The 17,012-nt window shown below is 52.6% G+C and overlaps 1 protein-coding gene across 2 annotated transcripts; it reads left to right on the forward strand.

The window, feature by feature from the left end:
- The first annotated feature begins 2,074 nt into the window (after positions 1-2,074).
- On the forward strand, positions 2,075-16,648 carry OTOP3 (otopetrin 3). 2 transcript variants are annotated; one of them, XM_035301729.3, is made up of 8 exons: positions 2,075-2,233; positions 6,539-6,667; positions 7,817-8,233; positions 8,325-8,461; positions 9,251-9,309; positions 9,556-9,674; positions 12,902-13,716; positions 15,909-16,648. In XM_035301729.3, the coding sequence occupies exons 3-8, from the start codon at positions 7,837-7,839 to the stop codon at positions 16,077-16,079; spliced, it is 1,698 nt and encodes a 565-aa protein (XP_035157620.1). In that variant the 5' UTR covers positions 2,075-2,233; positions 6,539-6,667; positions 7,817-7,836; the 3' UTR covers positions 16,080-16,648. The 2 variants fall into 2 exon arrangements, with proteins under 2 accessions (XP_035157620.1, XP_002806916.3); XM_002806870.7 differs by lacking the exon at positions 6,539-6,667.
- Positions 16,649-17,012: the final 364 nt, after the last annotated feature.

A 17,012-nucleotide genomic window follows, 5' to 3' on the forward strand; every position in this document is an offset into this window, starting at 1 on the left:
TTATTTTTCCAGGTTGAATTTTTAAATCACAATCAGGACAGGCCCACCCACCCCAGTATGACCGTGGGGCAGGAGGTGACTGGGAAAGGGAGACCTCTCCTGGCGGCATTTCCAGGACCAGCAAGATCTGGAAGTGCTGGCTCTGGCTCCACCTCTAATCCTGCCCTGGGGCCTGGCCAGTGCACTGCCTGGAGCTGGAAACCAATAAACCTGTGCTTTGCCCCCATCCCCACTGTTTGACTCTGTTGTCCCATCTGAGATGGTCACAGGAGAGGATCTTGGGGTTCTGAGTGGGAAGGGCCCCTGGAGATTTTCAGAGCTCAAGCTTTGTAATGTGTGAGCAAAATCCAAGTGACAGAATAACTACAGAGTAGGTAACCGGAGTTCCCAAACTGCCATCTTCCTCTTCCCTTTATCTCCAGGTGACATATACAAATAATCATTTTTTATTTTTTTGAAATGGTCTCACTTTTTTGCCCAGGCTGGAGTACGGATAGCTCACTACACCCTCAACCTCCTGGACTCAAGAGACCCTCCCACCTCAGCCTTCTGAGTAGCTGGAACTACAGCTACTACTGCCACCATGCCTGGCTAAATTTTTTTGGTGTGTGTATTTTTTGTGGAGATGGGGAGTCTCACTTTGTTGCCCAGGCTGGTCTTGAACTCCTGGGGTCAAGTAATCCTCCTGCCTCGGCTTCCCAAAGTGCTGGGATGACAGGCATGAGCCGCAGCACCCAATCTAATCATTTTATGTGTCCCATGACACAAGAAAGTTTAGGAAGCAGTGACCTAGTCTAATGTCTGCATTTTACAAAAAAGGAATCTGAGGCCCAGAGAGGTAAAGTGACTTGCCCAAGGTCACATAGCTACAAAATAACCAGAGCCTTTCTGCTAGGAACAATAATTTTCAAACTTTGTTTTCAAGCAGATCATTTTTTCCCTTCAAATAAAATATTACAGGAATCCAAGTTTATAACAATAGATAAAGGCTGGGTGCAGTGGCTCACACCTGTAATCCCAGCACTTTAGGAGGACAAGGCAGGCGGATCACTTGAGGTCAGGAGTTCGAGACCAGCCTAGCCAACATGAAGAAACCCTGTCTCTACTAAAAAATACAAAACTTAGCTGGACGTGTTGGTAAGCACCTGTAATCCCAGCTACTCAGGAGGCTGAGGCAGGAGAATCACTTGAACCCAACAGGCAAAGGTTGCAGTGAGGTGAGATCGAGCTACTGCACTCTAGCCTGGGAGACAGAGCAAGACTGTCTAAAAAAAAAAAAAAAAGATATAAACAGGGCAGTTCTAGTTTAAGAGGAGTTGGGAGACTCAGATCCTCACCACCTGGGCCTCCCCTGACCTCCCCTTGCCTCAGGAGGTCTGCTAGGAGCTTCTCCTAAATCCTGGGGATTCTACTCTACAAAGGGTATAGAGATGCTTAGGATGGAAGACAGCAGAGAGAAGGGAAGGAGGCTCCACAGTTAGAAGAAGAGTGAAAGGTGGAGGTGACCATGCAGAGTCAGGGGGAGGGGAAGGGCTGGGTGGGACCCACAGAGCAGATGGCATTTGGGGGAGGGCATGGGAACAGCAGCACCTGGAGTTCAGGGCATTTTGAGGAAAGTGTGCCTGGACGCTGTCAGCAAAAGGAGGTGAGTAGAGGCTGCAAGTGTAGCTGAGGAGGCCTCCTGCCCCGTCAAAATGGGGCTCTGCTCCAACTCTCCCCATACCAAGTTCAGATTTGACTTAAGTGAGATACAGGGTCCTGCCAGGTGGCCTCCAGGCCTGGGGCTAGGTAGGTCACAGGAAAAAGAGACTCCAGGCCTGGAGTGAGGGTGTCCATGCCCAGCTTGATCACCAAAGGAAAGCCAGGCCTGAACCCCACAAGCTCTTTACTGCAGGCCTAAGTACACTGCACCCCTCTCACCCCACCCGGGCTGCGAGCTGGAGACCCTGCCTGCCCGCACCTGCACCGCCCTCGGCCCCGCCCTCTGGCCCAGCCGCCTCGCAATTGGCTGCACCCTCTGGGTCCGAGCCCCCGGCAGGGTAATTAAAGAGGGATTAATGAGATTTCCAAAGTCAACAGAAAAATCGATGGGCGGAGGAGTCCGAGCGGCGGCTGCGCAGTCCTGCTGAGGGAGGGCGTCGGGGGCATCGGTCTCACCTGGGGAAGGACGATTCGATCCGCACAGCGCCCGCAGTCGGTGCTTAGCCGGCGGCGATGCCTGTCTTGGCCTCAGGTAAGCCCGGAGCGCCGGCGGAGCTTTCCCAGCTAGCGCCCCCCAGACACTGGCACACATTGCGCCCCCAAGGGCTCACGAGTAGGGGCTGAAGGGATATGAGCGGGAGAGCGGGGTGACTGTGGAGAGGTCAACTCCCTTTGATCCGAGGCCGGCCCCTTGCCCGCCCCTCAACCCGGGCTCTGTGCCTCTACTTTCCGTGGACCCGGGGCGCACGAGGGCCGCAGGGCGCGGCTCCTCCCATCCGGGCCCACGCAGCAGAAAGTGGGCGCGGAGGGCTGGGGTGTGGGGTTGGTTGGGGCTGTCTGGACGCCCGGTCTAGGGCACGCAGGAAGCGGCTGCCCCCGGTCCCACAGTCCCTTAAATGGCTCGGAAGGAAATCCCGAGGGCGCCCGCGCTCAGCAGCGTCCTGGGAGCCGGCCCTGAGTCCCTGGGCCCGACGGCTTTGGCTTCGTGGCTTTCATCACCGCCTCTAACCGAGACCCACAAACCAGTTCGGTGTCCCGGCCCTCCCTTGGACTGGCGTCGTGCCCAGGGGCGTGCCAGGGGACGGCGGAGTCCTTCTTGTCAGTTCCAGGCGCCCTAGCCCTAGCCCTCTGCCTGAGACCCCTACATGCCCACTCCGGCCCCCTGCCCAGCCAGGGACTAAATTCGCTCCTTTGAGGGCTCACTCCAGCGGCCTTTGGAGGGTTGGACCCCAGGGTGGAAGACGTGGGAGATGGGGGAGACTGTCAGGGCAAAGACCCCAGAGAGAGAGACCCTGGAACTGTCCCCCAGTGTCCCCTCCAGTCTGAGTAAAACCCACCCTTGAAATTCACCAATAATCCGGACTCCTCCCAGCTCTCCAGGACCTGAAACGAACTGGAAGGAAATGCAGAGACAGCTAACACTGCGCTTTCTGGGTGCCAGGCATTACTCTCTGCCTGTGCTTGTATGTATTAAATCATGTAAATCTGACAAAGCCCCTGTTTGGTACTAATCCCTTCCTTTATTCATTCAGTATTTTTTTTCTTTTGAGACAGGGTCTAACTCTGTCCCTCAGGCTGGAGTTCAGTGGTGTGATCACAGCTCACTGCAGCCTTAACCTCCCAGGCTGAAGCAATCCTCCCACATCAGCCTCCCGGGTAGCTGTGACTACAGGGCATGCCACCACACCTGGCTAATTTTTTGGTATTTTTTGTAGAGGCAGGGTTTTGTCATGTTACCCAGGGTGGCCTCCAACCCCTGGGCTCAAGCTGCTCACCTCAGCCTCCCAAAGTGCTGAGATTACAGGGGTGAGCCACTGAACCCAGCCTTGTTCAGGAAGCCTTTATTGAGCATCTACTCTGCACCAGCTACTATTCCATAGTTGTGTATTCATTTTGCAGATGACAACACTGAGGCACAGAGTCTAGGTAGCTCTCTGTAGTAGTCTCAGTTGTCTAAGATGACAGAGCTAGTAAGTGCTGGAATCTTGGCTCTTGATCATTAGTCTACCCTGCTTGGGAGCTGGAGGAGAGGGTTTTGGGGAAGGTGAGGTAAAGCAGTTAGGGTTGGGAGATATGGAGCAGGGAGACAGCCCTGTGAGCCCCAGCCTTGTTCAACTAGGAGGGAAAGATAAAGATCATCTGGAGTCTCCTCCCCTGACAGCCTGGAAAGAGTTTAATGGGGAGGGTCTCTGTCCACATCTCTGGTGCTGAAAATTCTTCTGTAGAAGACTACCGAGTCAGTGGGCAAACACTGAGTGAATATCACATCTGTGCTAGGTTTCGGGTCTGAGTTAAGCAGGGCCTGGTTCTTGTCCTGGAGGAGTTCCGGGCCTTAATGAAAGCCAGCTACACCCACAGCATACCAAACAGGGCACATCTACTCTCAACAGAGGGGAGTGGCCCCAGCAAAGTAGTACCAGAAGGCTTAGGCAGAGAGGAAGGCTTTCCAGGTAGGTGGGGAGGATGGGCAAGTGGTGAGCAGGGCAGAAAGAAGAGCAGTGTCCAGGAGGGATGGCAGGCGACCATGGGAGAAATGCAGAGCTCTCTACCTGGGCCTGGGTGGGTGTGGGAGGCAGGTGCCTTGAGTGTGACAGGGGAGGTGGGTGGGAACAGGGAGGGGACAGAACTTGGGCAAGGATGACAGAGTAGACTGGGAAAGGGGAAAAAATCATTTGTATAATCTCAAAAAGAGGCTCAAGTTTTAGTGCTCCATCTGCCCCTGAAGAGAAGAGCAGAAGGTATAAATTTGAAGCAGGTGGGTGTGCAGGAGAGAATGGAAGCTTGGAGAGGTTGCATTTTCAAGCCAGATATGGTGAAGGTCTTCTGGTGCTGCAGAGAGGGTGCGTCTGAAGCTCCTGAAGCCCAGGGTCTCAAGGGAGAGACAGAGCAAAGCACAGCTAATGGAAGCAGAGGACGATCAGTGATCAGCATGGGGTGCGGTGGGAGTGCTGATCAGGGAGGGCTGCAGAGACAAGGCGGAGTCTCTGCCGAGTCCTGAAGGACAAGCTAGAGTTAGCCAAGGGCCGAGAGGGGTAGGCATTAAAGGCAAAGAATGGGGTGTGGACAAAGACTGGGGGCATTTCAGGAAAGGCAGCAAGATGGTGTAGCCCAAGGAGAGAAGAGTAGGCTCTGAAGATGATGCCGGAGAACCAAGCTGTAGCCAGACCAGGAAGCAGCAGCAGCGACGCTGCCTTGGGCAAAGAACCTAGAACCTAGTCCAGGCCCATGCTAATCATACACCTCTCATTTTGAGAGGCCATGCGGGCTGTGTCGTAGTCTGGACTTTATACTGAGGGAAGTTAGTTGCCTCTGCAGGACTTTCAGTAGGGGAGAGGTACTCTGGGCAGGGAGCCCAGTCCAAGAGAGTGAAGAAGGGAGCTCAGACCAGGTAGTGGTTGAGGTCAAGAAAAATCCAGGCCAGGCACAGTGGCTTACACCCATAATCCCAGCACTTTCAGAACCTGACACAGAAGCATCACTTGAGGCCAGGAGTTCAAGCCCAGCCTAGGCAACATAGCGTGACCCCATCTCTGCAACAAAATTTTAAAAATTAGCAAGTTGTGATGGCACACGCCTGTCTGTAGTCCCAACTACTCATGAGTCTGAATCAGGAGGATCACTTGAGCCCAGGAGTTCAAAGTTGGAATGAGGTATGATGGTGCCACTGCACTCCAGGCTGGAAGACAAGGCAAGACCCTAGCTTTAAAAATCAATAAGGAAAAATCTAAGAGCAACTTGTGAGCTGGAATGAACAAGCTTGGGACCTAAGAGAATGCAAGGGATGAGGGGAGAAGCAAAGAGGACACCCAGTTCTCTGCTAGGAGATGGGAAGATGGAGATGCCACTCTGAGATTGTGACCATTAGAAAGCAAGAGAATGGGGACGGTGAGCACCTAGAACCCTGAGCCCAGAGCACGAGGGCAGCGGCAGGACCAAGGAAGAGCCTGGGCAGCACAGGGGGTCTCTAGGGAGTCTTCCAAATCAGCTCAGCCTCCCCACCAGGAGAGCACCCAGAAGCAGCAGAACTGTCCCCACTCTCAACAGCAGCTCAGTCCCACCAGGAAGAAGGAGTGCCCAGTGGGGAGAGTATGCTGGACTCAGAGCTGCAGGCATTGGGTGACCCAAAATCTGGTCTAAGCAAGTGGTGACAAAATAGTTGGCCTGAGTGAATGCTTGGGAGAGGTGAGAGAGTGGCAGGAGATGTTCAGGAAAAGAGGAGGGTAAGGATTGTGTTTCCTACGTGACACCAGGCACTCGTAGTACTTCCGGGAATTGGGGAAGGGGTACAAAAAGGGAAATCAGTTCCTTCAAAGTCAAGGGCATGGCAGTGGTGCTGATCTGGGCCTGTCCCATGCTCTCAGCACACTTTGTGAATCAACCCCAGAAACTTTTCCCTAAACCTTTAATGTATTTTAAAATTATTTTATTTATTTGTTTATGTTTAAAAGCAGTCTTGCTCTGTCACTCACTGCACATGGCTGGAGTGCAGTGGCCTAATCATAACCCACTGCAACCTTGATTTCCTGGGTTCAAGCCATCCTCCTGCCTCACCCCAGAGTAGTTAGGACCATAGGCATAAACCATCATATATAAACACACACACACACACATATATATATATGTAAAGATGGTGTCTTGCTATGTTGGCCAGGCTGGTCTTGAACACCTGGGCTCAAGCAATCCTCCTACCTGAGCCTCCCAAAGTGCTGAGATTACAGGCATCAGCCACCATGCTCAACCTAAAATTACTTTTAATTGTATAAGTATTGTGCTCATTAAAAAAAAAAAAAAAAAAACTAGAACAGTAAGCTAAAAAGTCTACCATTCCTAATCCCAGTAGCCTCATCCCAGAAGAAACTCCTGTTGTGAAATTGCTGGGTATCATCTAGACCAGGAGTCCCCAGTCCCCAGGCTGAGGACCAGTACCAGCCCATGGACTGTTAGGAACCAGGCCGCACAGCAGGAGGTGAGCGATGGGGAGGGAGCATGACAGTCAGAGCTCTGCCTCCTGTCAGATCAGCAGTGCCAATAGATTCTCATAGGAGCACGAACCCTGTGAACTGCACATGTGAAGGATCTAGGGGTTGCCCACTCCTTATGAGAATCTAATACTCAATGATCTGAAGCAGAACAGTTTCATCCTGAAACCATCCTCCACCCTCCATCCATGGAGAAATTCTCTTCCAGGAAACTGGTCCCTGGTGCCAAAAAAGTTGGGGACTGCTGGCCTAGACCTTTTTTTTTTTTTCTTGAGACGGAGTTTTGCTCTCGTTACCCAGGCTGGAGTGCAACCGCGCGATCTTGGCTCACCGCAACCTCTGCCTCCTGGGTTCAAGCAATTCTCCTGCCTCAGCCTCCCGAGTAGCTGGGACTGCAGGCGTGCACCACCATGCCCAGCTAATTTTTGTATTTTTAGTAGAGACGGGGTTTCACCTTGGTGACCACGATGGTCTCGATCTCTTGACCTTGTGATCCACCCGCCTCAGCCTCCCAAAGTGCTGGGATTATAGGCGTGAGCCACCACGCCCAGCCCGGCCTAGACCTTTTAAAAGTAATCATCCAGGTGCTTGTATGTTCCCATAATACAGTAATGTTTCAGATCACCCCCATTCTTTCCTACCAAGCCCATACACAGCCTCAGGATGCTTCTCTACAAAACATTTTAGGCAATCATTTCCCAACCAATCAGCATCAGGATAAGCAAGGACACCAACTTGTCCTCCCTGATGTCAGAAGTGAAATTCCTCCCAGGGGGCGGAAGGACACCACTGCCTTTTGATGACAAAAAGTCACATCCCTGGAAACTGACCAGGCTCTAAGCAGAGTCTGCTCACCTTAGGATCAGGCACAAGTCAAGAAGTGAGGTTGAGAGGGAGGACGCAATCCTCACACCAGCCAGACTAATTCCCGTGTTTGTGTGCAGCACAGAGGGTTTCTCCTGATCCGTTTGAACCTCCTCAGGTCCCGTAAGGCAATTGGGCAGCTGCTGTTAGTTCCAATGTCCCAACCAGAGAGGCTGCATAGCTGGCCCTGAGTCACACAGCAGTTAGGAGCAGGGTGTACTTGAACCCAGGTCAGCCTGGCAGTTAACCCAGGACCCTTTCTCCATCTCCAGCCCCTGCTGAGGCTCCACCCATGCCTTCTCTAGAAGCACAGGAGACTGAAGCAGCCCCAGAGAAAGAGAACCCAGTGGATGTGGGGGCCGAGGAGACAACGACCACTGCCCAGCCCCGGCAGAAGTCCTGGCTGGTGCGACATTTCTCCCTGCTGCTACGGCGGGACCGGCAGGCCCAGAAGGCTGGGCAGCTCTTCTCAGGCCTCCTGGCCCTGAATGTGGTGTTCCTGGGTGGGGCCTTCATCTGCAGCATGATCTTCAACAAGGTGGCCGTTACTCTGGGTGATGTGTGGATCCTGCTGGCCACGCTGAAGGTCCTCTCCCTGCTCTGGCTTCTCTACTACGTGGCGAGCACCACTCGCCAGCCACATGCTGTGCTCTACCAAGACCCTCATGCAGGGCCCCTCTGGGTGCGGGGTGAGTTTCGGGATGTTGGGGGGCCAGGCAGGGATGAGGAGGGAGAGCCGGTTCTGGGCAGGTGCCAACACCTGCCCGCACACCCGGCTAGGCTCCCTGGTGCTCTTCGGCAGCTGTACCTTCTGCCTCAACATCTTCCGAGTGGGCTACGACGTGAGCCACATCCACTGCAAGTCACAGCTGGAGTTTGTCTTCCCTGTCATTGAGATGGTCTTCATCAGCATCCAGGTGACAGGCTTCTCTGGTCCCCATGCCCTGTCTACCCATGCCATGCGCACATCTCCCGCAACCTATACCTAGGAACAGCCACATAGGCAAATACCAAATGCTCTGGGGTCTTTGCACACACACTACACCCATCACACAAGTGTTCACATCCACACATACCCATGGGTTTCTGCATCAACACACACACCATGTCACCGACATAGACACTTAGAAGTCCAGCTGCCTACGTGTATGTAGGCATATCCCTGAATATATACTCCCTAGAGGCACAAACCTCTTAAGAATACGATCTCTGCTGGTGGGGGCTCATACCTGTAATCCCAGCACTTTGGGAGGCCAAGGTGGGTGGAGCATCTGAGGTCAGGAGTTCAAGGCCAGCCTGGCCAACATAGTGAAACCCAATCTCTACTAAAAATACAAAAATTATCTGGGCATGGTGGCAAATGCCTATAGTCCCAACTACTCGGAGGCTGAGGCAGGAGACTCACTTGATTCTCCAGGCCTTGTGTTGGGTGCTTCCTTCCCACTGTCTTCTTTATTTCCCTCAATAAGAAGGTATTTCCCCAAAGGGTGGGCTTTTTGGTCCCTTTTCAGAGCTTAGGCAACTAAGGCTCAGAGATGGTTTGCCACTGACTCAACACCACACAGCAAGAAGCAGTGGAGCCGGGATTCTGACCCAGTCTTTCTCCCTGTGTCTTTCACTGTAAACACACGCATGCACCCCAGGAACTCACACTGTGTTCCCAACACCTCCACCAGCCCCTGGGCTCAAGATCCTGTCTCTTTCAGACCTGGGTGCTCTGGAAACACTGCAAAGACTGTGTTCAGGTCCAGACCAACTTCACTAGGTAAGACTTCTCTCCCTCCCACACCCCCGGCCTCTCTGTTCTCCCCACCGTTTCCCTGGTCAGGGTGGCCCTGGGGCTCTAGGTTAGTCTGGGATGTGTCCCAGGTGGCCCCAGGGCTGCCTTTTCTGTATCCTGGTGCCAGCGTGACACTAGGAAGTGAGTGAGTTGCCCCAACAACAGCGGATGGTGAGGGTTTGGTGCCCGGGGAGCCATCCAGGGTGTGTAAGAGTGTGGCACTTCCTCCAGGTGTGGCCTGATGCTGACCCTGGCCACAAACCTGCTGCTGTGGGTTCTGGCCGTTACCAATGACTCCATGCACCGAGAGATCGAAGCTGAGCTTGGCGTCCTTATGGAAAAGTTCTCAGGTATGAAAAGGAGATCAGGACTTCCTTGCCCTGAAAAACACAAACACACACACACACACACACACACACACACACACACACAAACATACACGCACATACGCACAGCACATACATGTTACACTCCCCAAAACAGGTGAGGCTCGGTTAGTCTGCAGATAAGTGGGAAAGCTCTAAATGCCAGATTCGAATCAACAGAAAACTGAGGTTTGCTAGTGATTCTCATCCCACCTCATCAGGTGTTGGTGCCCTGCACCCCACTCCAGGCGTCCAGATAGCCGTCAGCAAGCCAACCACTGATCCTGGCTAAGCTGGCCACTAAGTCCTTCAGGTATGCACCCCACCCATGGCATTTGTATTTTACTCTCAAGCAACTAAACAGCCTCCAGGGCTGAAAGGAATGCCTTCCTAATACAATTTTAGGTACCTAGCCTTATCAATCTGGTGAGACAGAAGATTTCTGGGCAGAAAAGCTCTCAAGATTGCCCCACACGCCTCACCTCCTATCCTAGAGGCCACATCCCATACCCCACATGGGAACACTGTTCTGTGGGGTTCAGCCACACCTGTATGTACATGCCTCACTCCACCCCAGGTGGCATCACCATCACGCCCTGCAGCCCAGCCCTCCCGGCACATTCACACATTCACATACTCACTGCATCAGTCACGACACGCCTGTGTACTGTGAGCATTCTGTATACTCTGCTTATGTTTCTCAGAAAAGCTGTGCAAGAGAGAATTTTTGGCAAGTGACATCATGGATTTTGATATTATAAAATAATTCAAGGCCAGGCGCTGTGGCTCACACCTATAATCCCAGCACTTTGGGAGGCCGAGGCAGGCAGATCACCTGAGGTCAGGAGTTCGAGACCAGCCTGGCCAACATGGTGAAACCCCATCTCTACTAAAAATACAAAAATTAGCTGGGCGTGGTGGTGGGCGCCTGTAATCCCAGCTACGCGGGGGGCTGAGAAATGAGAATCGCTTGAACCCGGAGGCAGAGGTTGCAGTGAGCCGAGATACGCCATTGCACTCTGGCCTGGGATATAAGAGTTAAACTGTCTCAAAATAAATGAATTAATTAATTAAATAATTCAAGCATTACAAATAAGTAGAAGAATAAGATAAACCCATCACCTCAGCATAATAATTATTAAAATTTGCCCATATTTATTTTTTATTTTTGCTGAAGTACTTAAATTACAGAAATCATAACATTTTATCTCAAAATATTTCAATATACATTTGTTTTTTGTTTTTTGAGACAGGGTCTTGCTCTGTCACCCAGGCTGGAGTGCAGTGGTACAATCATAGCTCACTGCAGATTCCAACTTCTGGGCTCAAGCGATCCTCCCTCCTCAGCCTCCTGAGTAGCTGGGACTACCGGCACATACCAGCACCCCCAGCTAATTTTTCAAATTTTTGCAGAGATGGAATCTCACACACAAAAAAATTTTGAGCCTAGACTGGTCTCAAACTACTGGGCTGGAGTGATTCTCCCTCCTCAGCCTCCGAAAGTGCCAGGATTATAGGCATGAGCCACCATGCCGGGCCCATTGTGTGTCTCTTTAAAAAGAGTTGTATTCCCCCACATGACCACAATGCTATTATAATTGTTAAGAACATTCTTTAACTTCATTCTGTCCTCTGCATCAGTCTATATCCCACTTTCTCCAGTTAGCCCCAGAAATCCTTTTACAGACGGTTTGTTCAGACATGCAATGCATTTGGTAAGTCTACGTCGGTATCTTCCTACTGATCTTGAGACTTGTTAGGTTGCTTCCTCCTGACAGTGTTTAACTCAAGTCCCTCTCCCCTACTTTTCCTTGGAATCGGAAGTATGGACAAAACCTTGATTAGATTCAGGTTAGGTATTTTTGGCCCTAGCTTCTTCCAGCTGATGCTGTGTGCTTTGAAGAACACCGACGCCAAGGTACTAATGACTGATGACCTGACGGTGCACGCTGCTAAGGCCGATCGCTGGGTTCAGGTGTCACTACCACAGGTTTTCCCTTGAGCCCAGGAAGTAATCTGTGGGGGTGACATTTGGCACCAAAGATGTCATGTGGGGGGTTTTGGGGTTTTGGATTTTGGTTTCTTTGAGACACAGTCTCACTCTGTCACCCAGACTGGAATGCAGTGGTGGGAACACGGCTCACTGCAGCCTCAACTTCCTGGGCTCAAGTGATCCTCCCACCTCAGCCTCCCAAATAGCTAGGACTACAGGCATGTGCCAACCAAGTAATGTTTTTTATTTTTAGTAGAGACGAGGTTTTGCCATGTTACCCAAGCCAATCTTGAACTCCTGAGTTCAAGAAGCCTTTCTGCCTTGGCGTCTCAAAATGCTGGGATTACAGGCATGAGCCACTGCACCTGGCTGGCATCATGATTTTTTTTTTTTGAGATAAAGTCTCATTCTTGTTACCCAGCCTGGAGTGCAATGGCATGATCTCAACTCACTATAACCTCCTCCTGCCTGGTCCAAGCGATTTTTCTGCCTCAGCCTCCTGAGTAGCTGGGATTACAAGCGCCTGCCACCACGCCCAGCTAATTTTTGTGTTTTTAGTAGAGACAGGATTTCACTATGTTGGCCAGGCTGGTCTCAAACTCCTGACCTCAGGCAATCCGCTCACCTCAGTCTCCCAAAGTGCTGGGATTACAGGCATGAGACACTGCACCTGGCAGCATCATGTTTTGAATGCTTTATATAAGCTGGCATCTGAAGTCTTCAATTCCTTTGAAAAAGAATGACAATTCTGGCTGGGCATGGTGCCTTATGCCTATAATCCCAGAACTTTGGGAGGCCAAGGCAGGCAGATCACCTGAGGTCAGGAGTTCAAGACCAGCCTGATCAACATGGAGAAATCCCATCTCAACTAAAAATACAAAAGTAGCCAGGTATGGTGATGCACGCCTGTAATCCCAGCTACTCAGGAGGTTGAGGCAGGAGAATCGCTTGAACCTGAGAGGCAGAGGCTACAGTGAGCTGAGATAGCACCACTGCACTCCAGCCTGGTGACAGACTGTGATTCCGCCTCAAAAAAAAAAAGACCATTCTGTGGGATTTCTGAGTTGTGTGCCTAGGCCTCAGTTTCCACATCTGTAAAATGAGTGGCTTGGTCTCTTTTGGCTCTGGTGTATTTCAGGGAATGGGAGGGATCTGTGTAGCCAGTTTCCTCAGAGCCTGCCTGAATGTCAACCCCTCCCACCCTGCCCCCTCTCCCCAGGCAATGAGACCAACACCTGTCTGTGCCTCAATGCCACCGTGTGTGAAGTTTTCCGGAAGGGCTACCTGATGCTCTACCCCTTCAGCACTGAGTACTGCCTCATCTGCTGTGCCATGCTGTTTGTCATGTGGAAGAATGTGGGCCGCCATGTGGCACACCACATGGGTGCCCACCCTGGCATCGCGCCCTTCCACCTGCACGGGGCCATCTTTGGGCCACTGCTGGGCCTGCTGGTGCTGTTGGCAGGCATGTGTGTCTTCGTGCTCTTCCAGATCCAGGCCAGCGGCCCTGTCATTGCTTTCCAGTATTTCATCCTCTACTATGCCTTCTATGTGGCTGTGCTGCCCACCATGAGCCTAGCGTGCCTGGCGGGCACAGCCATACATGGGCTGGAGGAACGAGAGCTGGACACAGTCAAGAACCCCACCCGTAGCCTGGATGTGGTGCTGCTGATGGGCGCTGCACTGGGCCAGATGGGCATCGCCTACTTCTCCATCGTGGCCATTGTGGCCACGCGCCCGCATGAGCTGCTCAACCGCCTCATCCTGGCCTACTCACTGCTGCTCATCCTGCAGCACATTGCCCAGAACCTCTTCATCATCGAGGGTCTGCACCGGCGCCCACTCTGGGAGGCAGTTCCTGAGGGCCTGGCAGGGAAGCAGGAGGCTGAGCCTCCCCGAAGAGGCTCCCTGCTGGAGCTGGGCCAGGGCCTGCGGCGGGCATCACTGGCCTACATTCACTCCTACAGCCACCTCAACTGGAAGCGGCGGGCACTCAAGGAGATCTCACTCTTCCTCATCATCTGCAATATCACAGTAAGTGGCTGAGCCAAGATGTCTCTGGGATTGAGGTGGCCAGGCAGACCCAGAAAGCCTCACTCACGAAGGGATGGATCAAGGACACATAACCCTTTCCAACTATCTTGATGATGCTTAAGAGTGTCCCCCCAGGGCTGAGGCAGGAGAATTGCTTGAACCCCAGAGGCGGCGGTTGCAGTGAGCCGAGATCGTGCCAGTGCACTCCAGCCTGGGCGACAAGAGTGAGACTCCATCTCAAAAATAAATTAAAAAAAGAGCTTCCCCCCAGTTCCCTACAGGGTGCCTGGCATGAATGAATGTGCAAGCACTTGGCTAACTGCTCTTCACAAACAAATATGTAAGATTTCCACCCTCCAGAAACTTCCTGCCTCGTTGGGAAGACACCACTGAATTTATCATCCCTGGATTCAGTTAAAGGAAGAGATCAGGAAGTACCTGATTTTCTTTCTTTTTTTTTTTTTTTTTTTTTTTTTTTGAGATTCTCACTCTGTCACCCAGGCTGGAGTGCAGTGGTATGATCTCAGCTCACTGCAACCTCCGCCTCCCGGGTTCAAGTGACTCTCCTGCCTCAGCCTCCTGAGTAGCTGGGATTACAGGTGAACGCCACATCTGGCTAATTTTTTTGTATTTTTAGTAGAGACAGGATTTCACCATGTCGGTCAGGCTGGTCTTGAACTCCCGACCTCATGATCCACCCGCCTCAGCCTCCCAAAGTGCTGGGATTACAGGCTCGAGCCACCACACCCAGCCTGGAAGTACCTGATTTTCTAAGACACTCCTAGTGGAAGATGTTGCTAATGGTTGCCCAGCTCCTGGTGGAAGTCCCGGGTACACCTCTCCCTGCAATATCTCCACACCTCATTGAATCGCCACAGTAACTCCATGTAACAGAGACTACTGCTGTCCCTTTCCACAGAGGAGGAAAGTAAGGCTTAGGTTATTGGACCTGCCCAAGTATCCACAGTCTGTAAGTGGAGGGCTGGGAAACTCAGGGTTGTTTGACCCCAAGCCCTCAATGCACTGAAAACATACCCCAGATATGAAACCCCTGGTCCAGGCAAAGAAGAATAAATTGGCTCTGAAGTGCATTAGGAGCTCAGTAAAGGAACTGTGAGCCTGCATAGCCATTCCTTGAGGAATGGGTAGAATTTGGACAGGAAGGTAGGAGGGGGCAGGGGTCAAAACTAGCAGAAATGATGGAGCACAGTGGCTCACACCTGTAATCCCAGCACTTTGGGAGACCGAGGCAGGAGGATCAGTTGACCCCAAGAGTTTAAGACCAACCTGGGCAGCACAGGGAGACCCTCTATGAAAAATTTAAAAATTAATCTGGGTGCAGTGGTTCATGCCTGTAATCCCAGCATTTTGGGAGTCCGAGGCAGGAAGATCACAAGGTCAGGAGATCAAGACCAGCCTGGCTAACACAGTGAACCCCTGTCACTACTAAAAACACAAAAAATTAGCCAGACATGGTGGCACGCGCCTGTAGTCCCAGCTACTCAGGAGGCTAAGGCAGGAGAATGGCTTGAACCCGGGAGGCGGAGGTTTCAGTGAGCTGAGATCATGCCACTGCACTCCAGCCTGGGCAACAGAGTGAGACTTCATCTCAAAAGAAAAAAAATTTTTTTAATTAGCTGGGCATGATGGCACATGCCTATAGTCCCAGCTACTTGGGAGACTGAGGTGAGAGGATCACTTGAGCCCAGGAGGTTGAGGCTGTAGTGAGCTCTGATCCTGCCACTTCACTCCAGCCTGAGTGACAGAGTGAGACATTATCTTAAAAAATAAATAAATAAATAATAAAAATAAAAAGTAGCTAACAGAGGAGTGAAGCCCGAGCTCAGGGCACAGGGTGGGGGTGCCTAGCTTGACAGAGCAGGTGGCACGCTGAGAATTCCTGCTGCTCCTCACACGTGGCAGAGCCTGGGATCTCCTGACCCATCTGAAGTTCAGGCTGGCCCCAGGCAAGCTCAGGGAGATGGCTGGGGATGGCTAAGGCCTGCTGCAGTAGGGCAAGAAAGATCTGGGGGACAGAAGAGCTTGCACTGAAAGCCTAAGGGTTAGAGGAAGATTGAGTGGGAGATGGGGCTGGCACTGGAGGGGCTGCAGGTTTGAGGGCTGCCTCCCCTGATCTGAGTGCCCTGGGGCACAGGAGAGCCCTTCCCTAACAGCACTATCCCCTCTCCCAGCTGTGGATGATGCCGGCATTTGGCATACACCCGGAGTTTGAGAACGGGCTAGAAAAGGATTTCTACGGCTACCAGATATGGTTTGCCATCGTCAACTTCGGCCTGCCTCTGGGGGTCTTCTACCGAATGCACTCTGTGGGAGGCCTCGTGGAGGTCTACCTGGGGGCCTGAGGCTGCCTGCCCCCTGCAGAACCCTGAAGTGCCAAGCAGGGAGGATGGTAGCCCAGAGTCTCTGAGCAGATGCCTCATTCTGAGAGGTGCCGAGACCAGCCGGAGGCTCCCAAGGCCTCCCATTCCCCAGAGCCTCACTGAAGGGGAGGGCACTGCCTATAGCCAGAGTCCAAGGGCAGGGGCCTGGGCACTTTCTGATACCCATCCCCAGGCCTGGACACATGCCTGCCCCCTGCCTTCCCACCACAATCATCGAGCCAAGTGTGCACCCCAGGAGGCTGGTGGGGGCCCCCTCACGGCTACTCTCTGGGAAGGTCAGACCCAGAAGACAGAGTTTGGGGAGCTTGGCAAGCGGCGCCCCTCTCCAGCCAGGCCTCACAGTCTGTCTCCTGCTGCGAGAAGAGCATCTGGTCCAGGTGTGGCTCTGGACATCCTCAGAGCTCCGAGCTCCAAGCTGGGAGGCCAGCTCCCTTCCCCACACAGCCTATCTCCTAATGAGCTCATTAATTAGCTGCCAGGCAGGGTTCAACAGCTCTCTCCTGCTGCATAAATCCTATTTGTTCGATCGATTGCATTCACGCTCGTGGCATTTGTTCACAGGGACAGAACTGTTCCTCTGGTCATGGTTGAAAGGAATGGTCCTTTGGAGTAGGGCTGTGGGGCTGGGACAGTCCTGCTCCTGGGCCAGGAGGGGTTTAACCCAGTTCTTCCCTGGAATGATCCAGGGGAGGAGGTGAGAGAGACAGGTCGGGACTTGTGTATCTCCACCCCGCCCCTCTCCAGCACACCCAGTCTCTGGGACAGTGCAGCTGGCTCACCATGAAGGCTGTGACCCCTGGCTGCCAGTCCCAGGGCTGGCTGATCCCCTGAGCCATTGGGCGGGGCAGGAATGGAAGGGAAAGGACAGGTGTGGCAGCCCATCCATCTTCCTGA

The sequence above is a fragment of the Callithrix jacchus genome, chromosome 5, assembly GCF_049354715.1.
Source record: "Callithrix jacchus isolate 240 chromosome 5, calJac240_pri, whole genome shotgun sequence".
Classification (NCBI taxonomy): domain Eukaryota; kingdom Metazoa; phylum Chordata; class Mammalia; order Primates; family Cebidae; genus Callithrix; species Callithrix jacchus.

Bases quoted from the DNA above. Each gene is read 5' to 3' on its own strand.
- OTOP3 (XM_002806870.7), top strand. The intron at 8,234-8,324 runs GTGAGTTTCGGG...ACACCCGGCTAG, and splicing joins AGGGCCCCTCTGGGTGCGGG to GCTCCCTGGTGCTCTTCGGC. The intron at 8,462-9,250 runs GTGACAGGCTTC...TGTCTCTTTCAG, and splicing joins TGGTCTTCATCAGCATCCAG to ACCTGGGTGCTCTGGAAACA.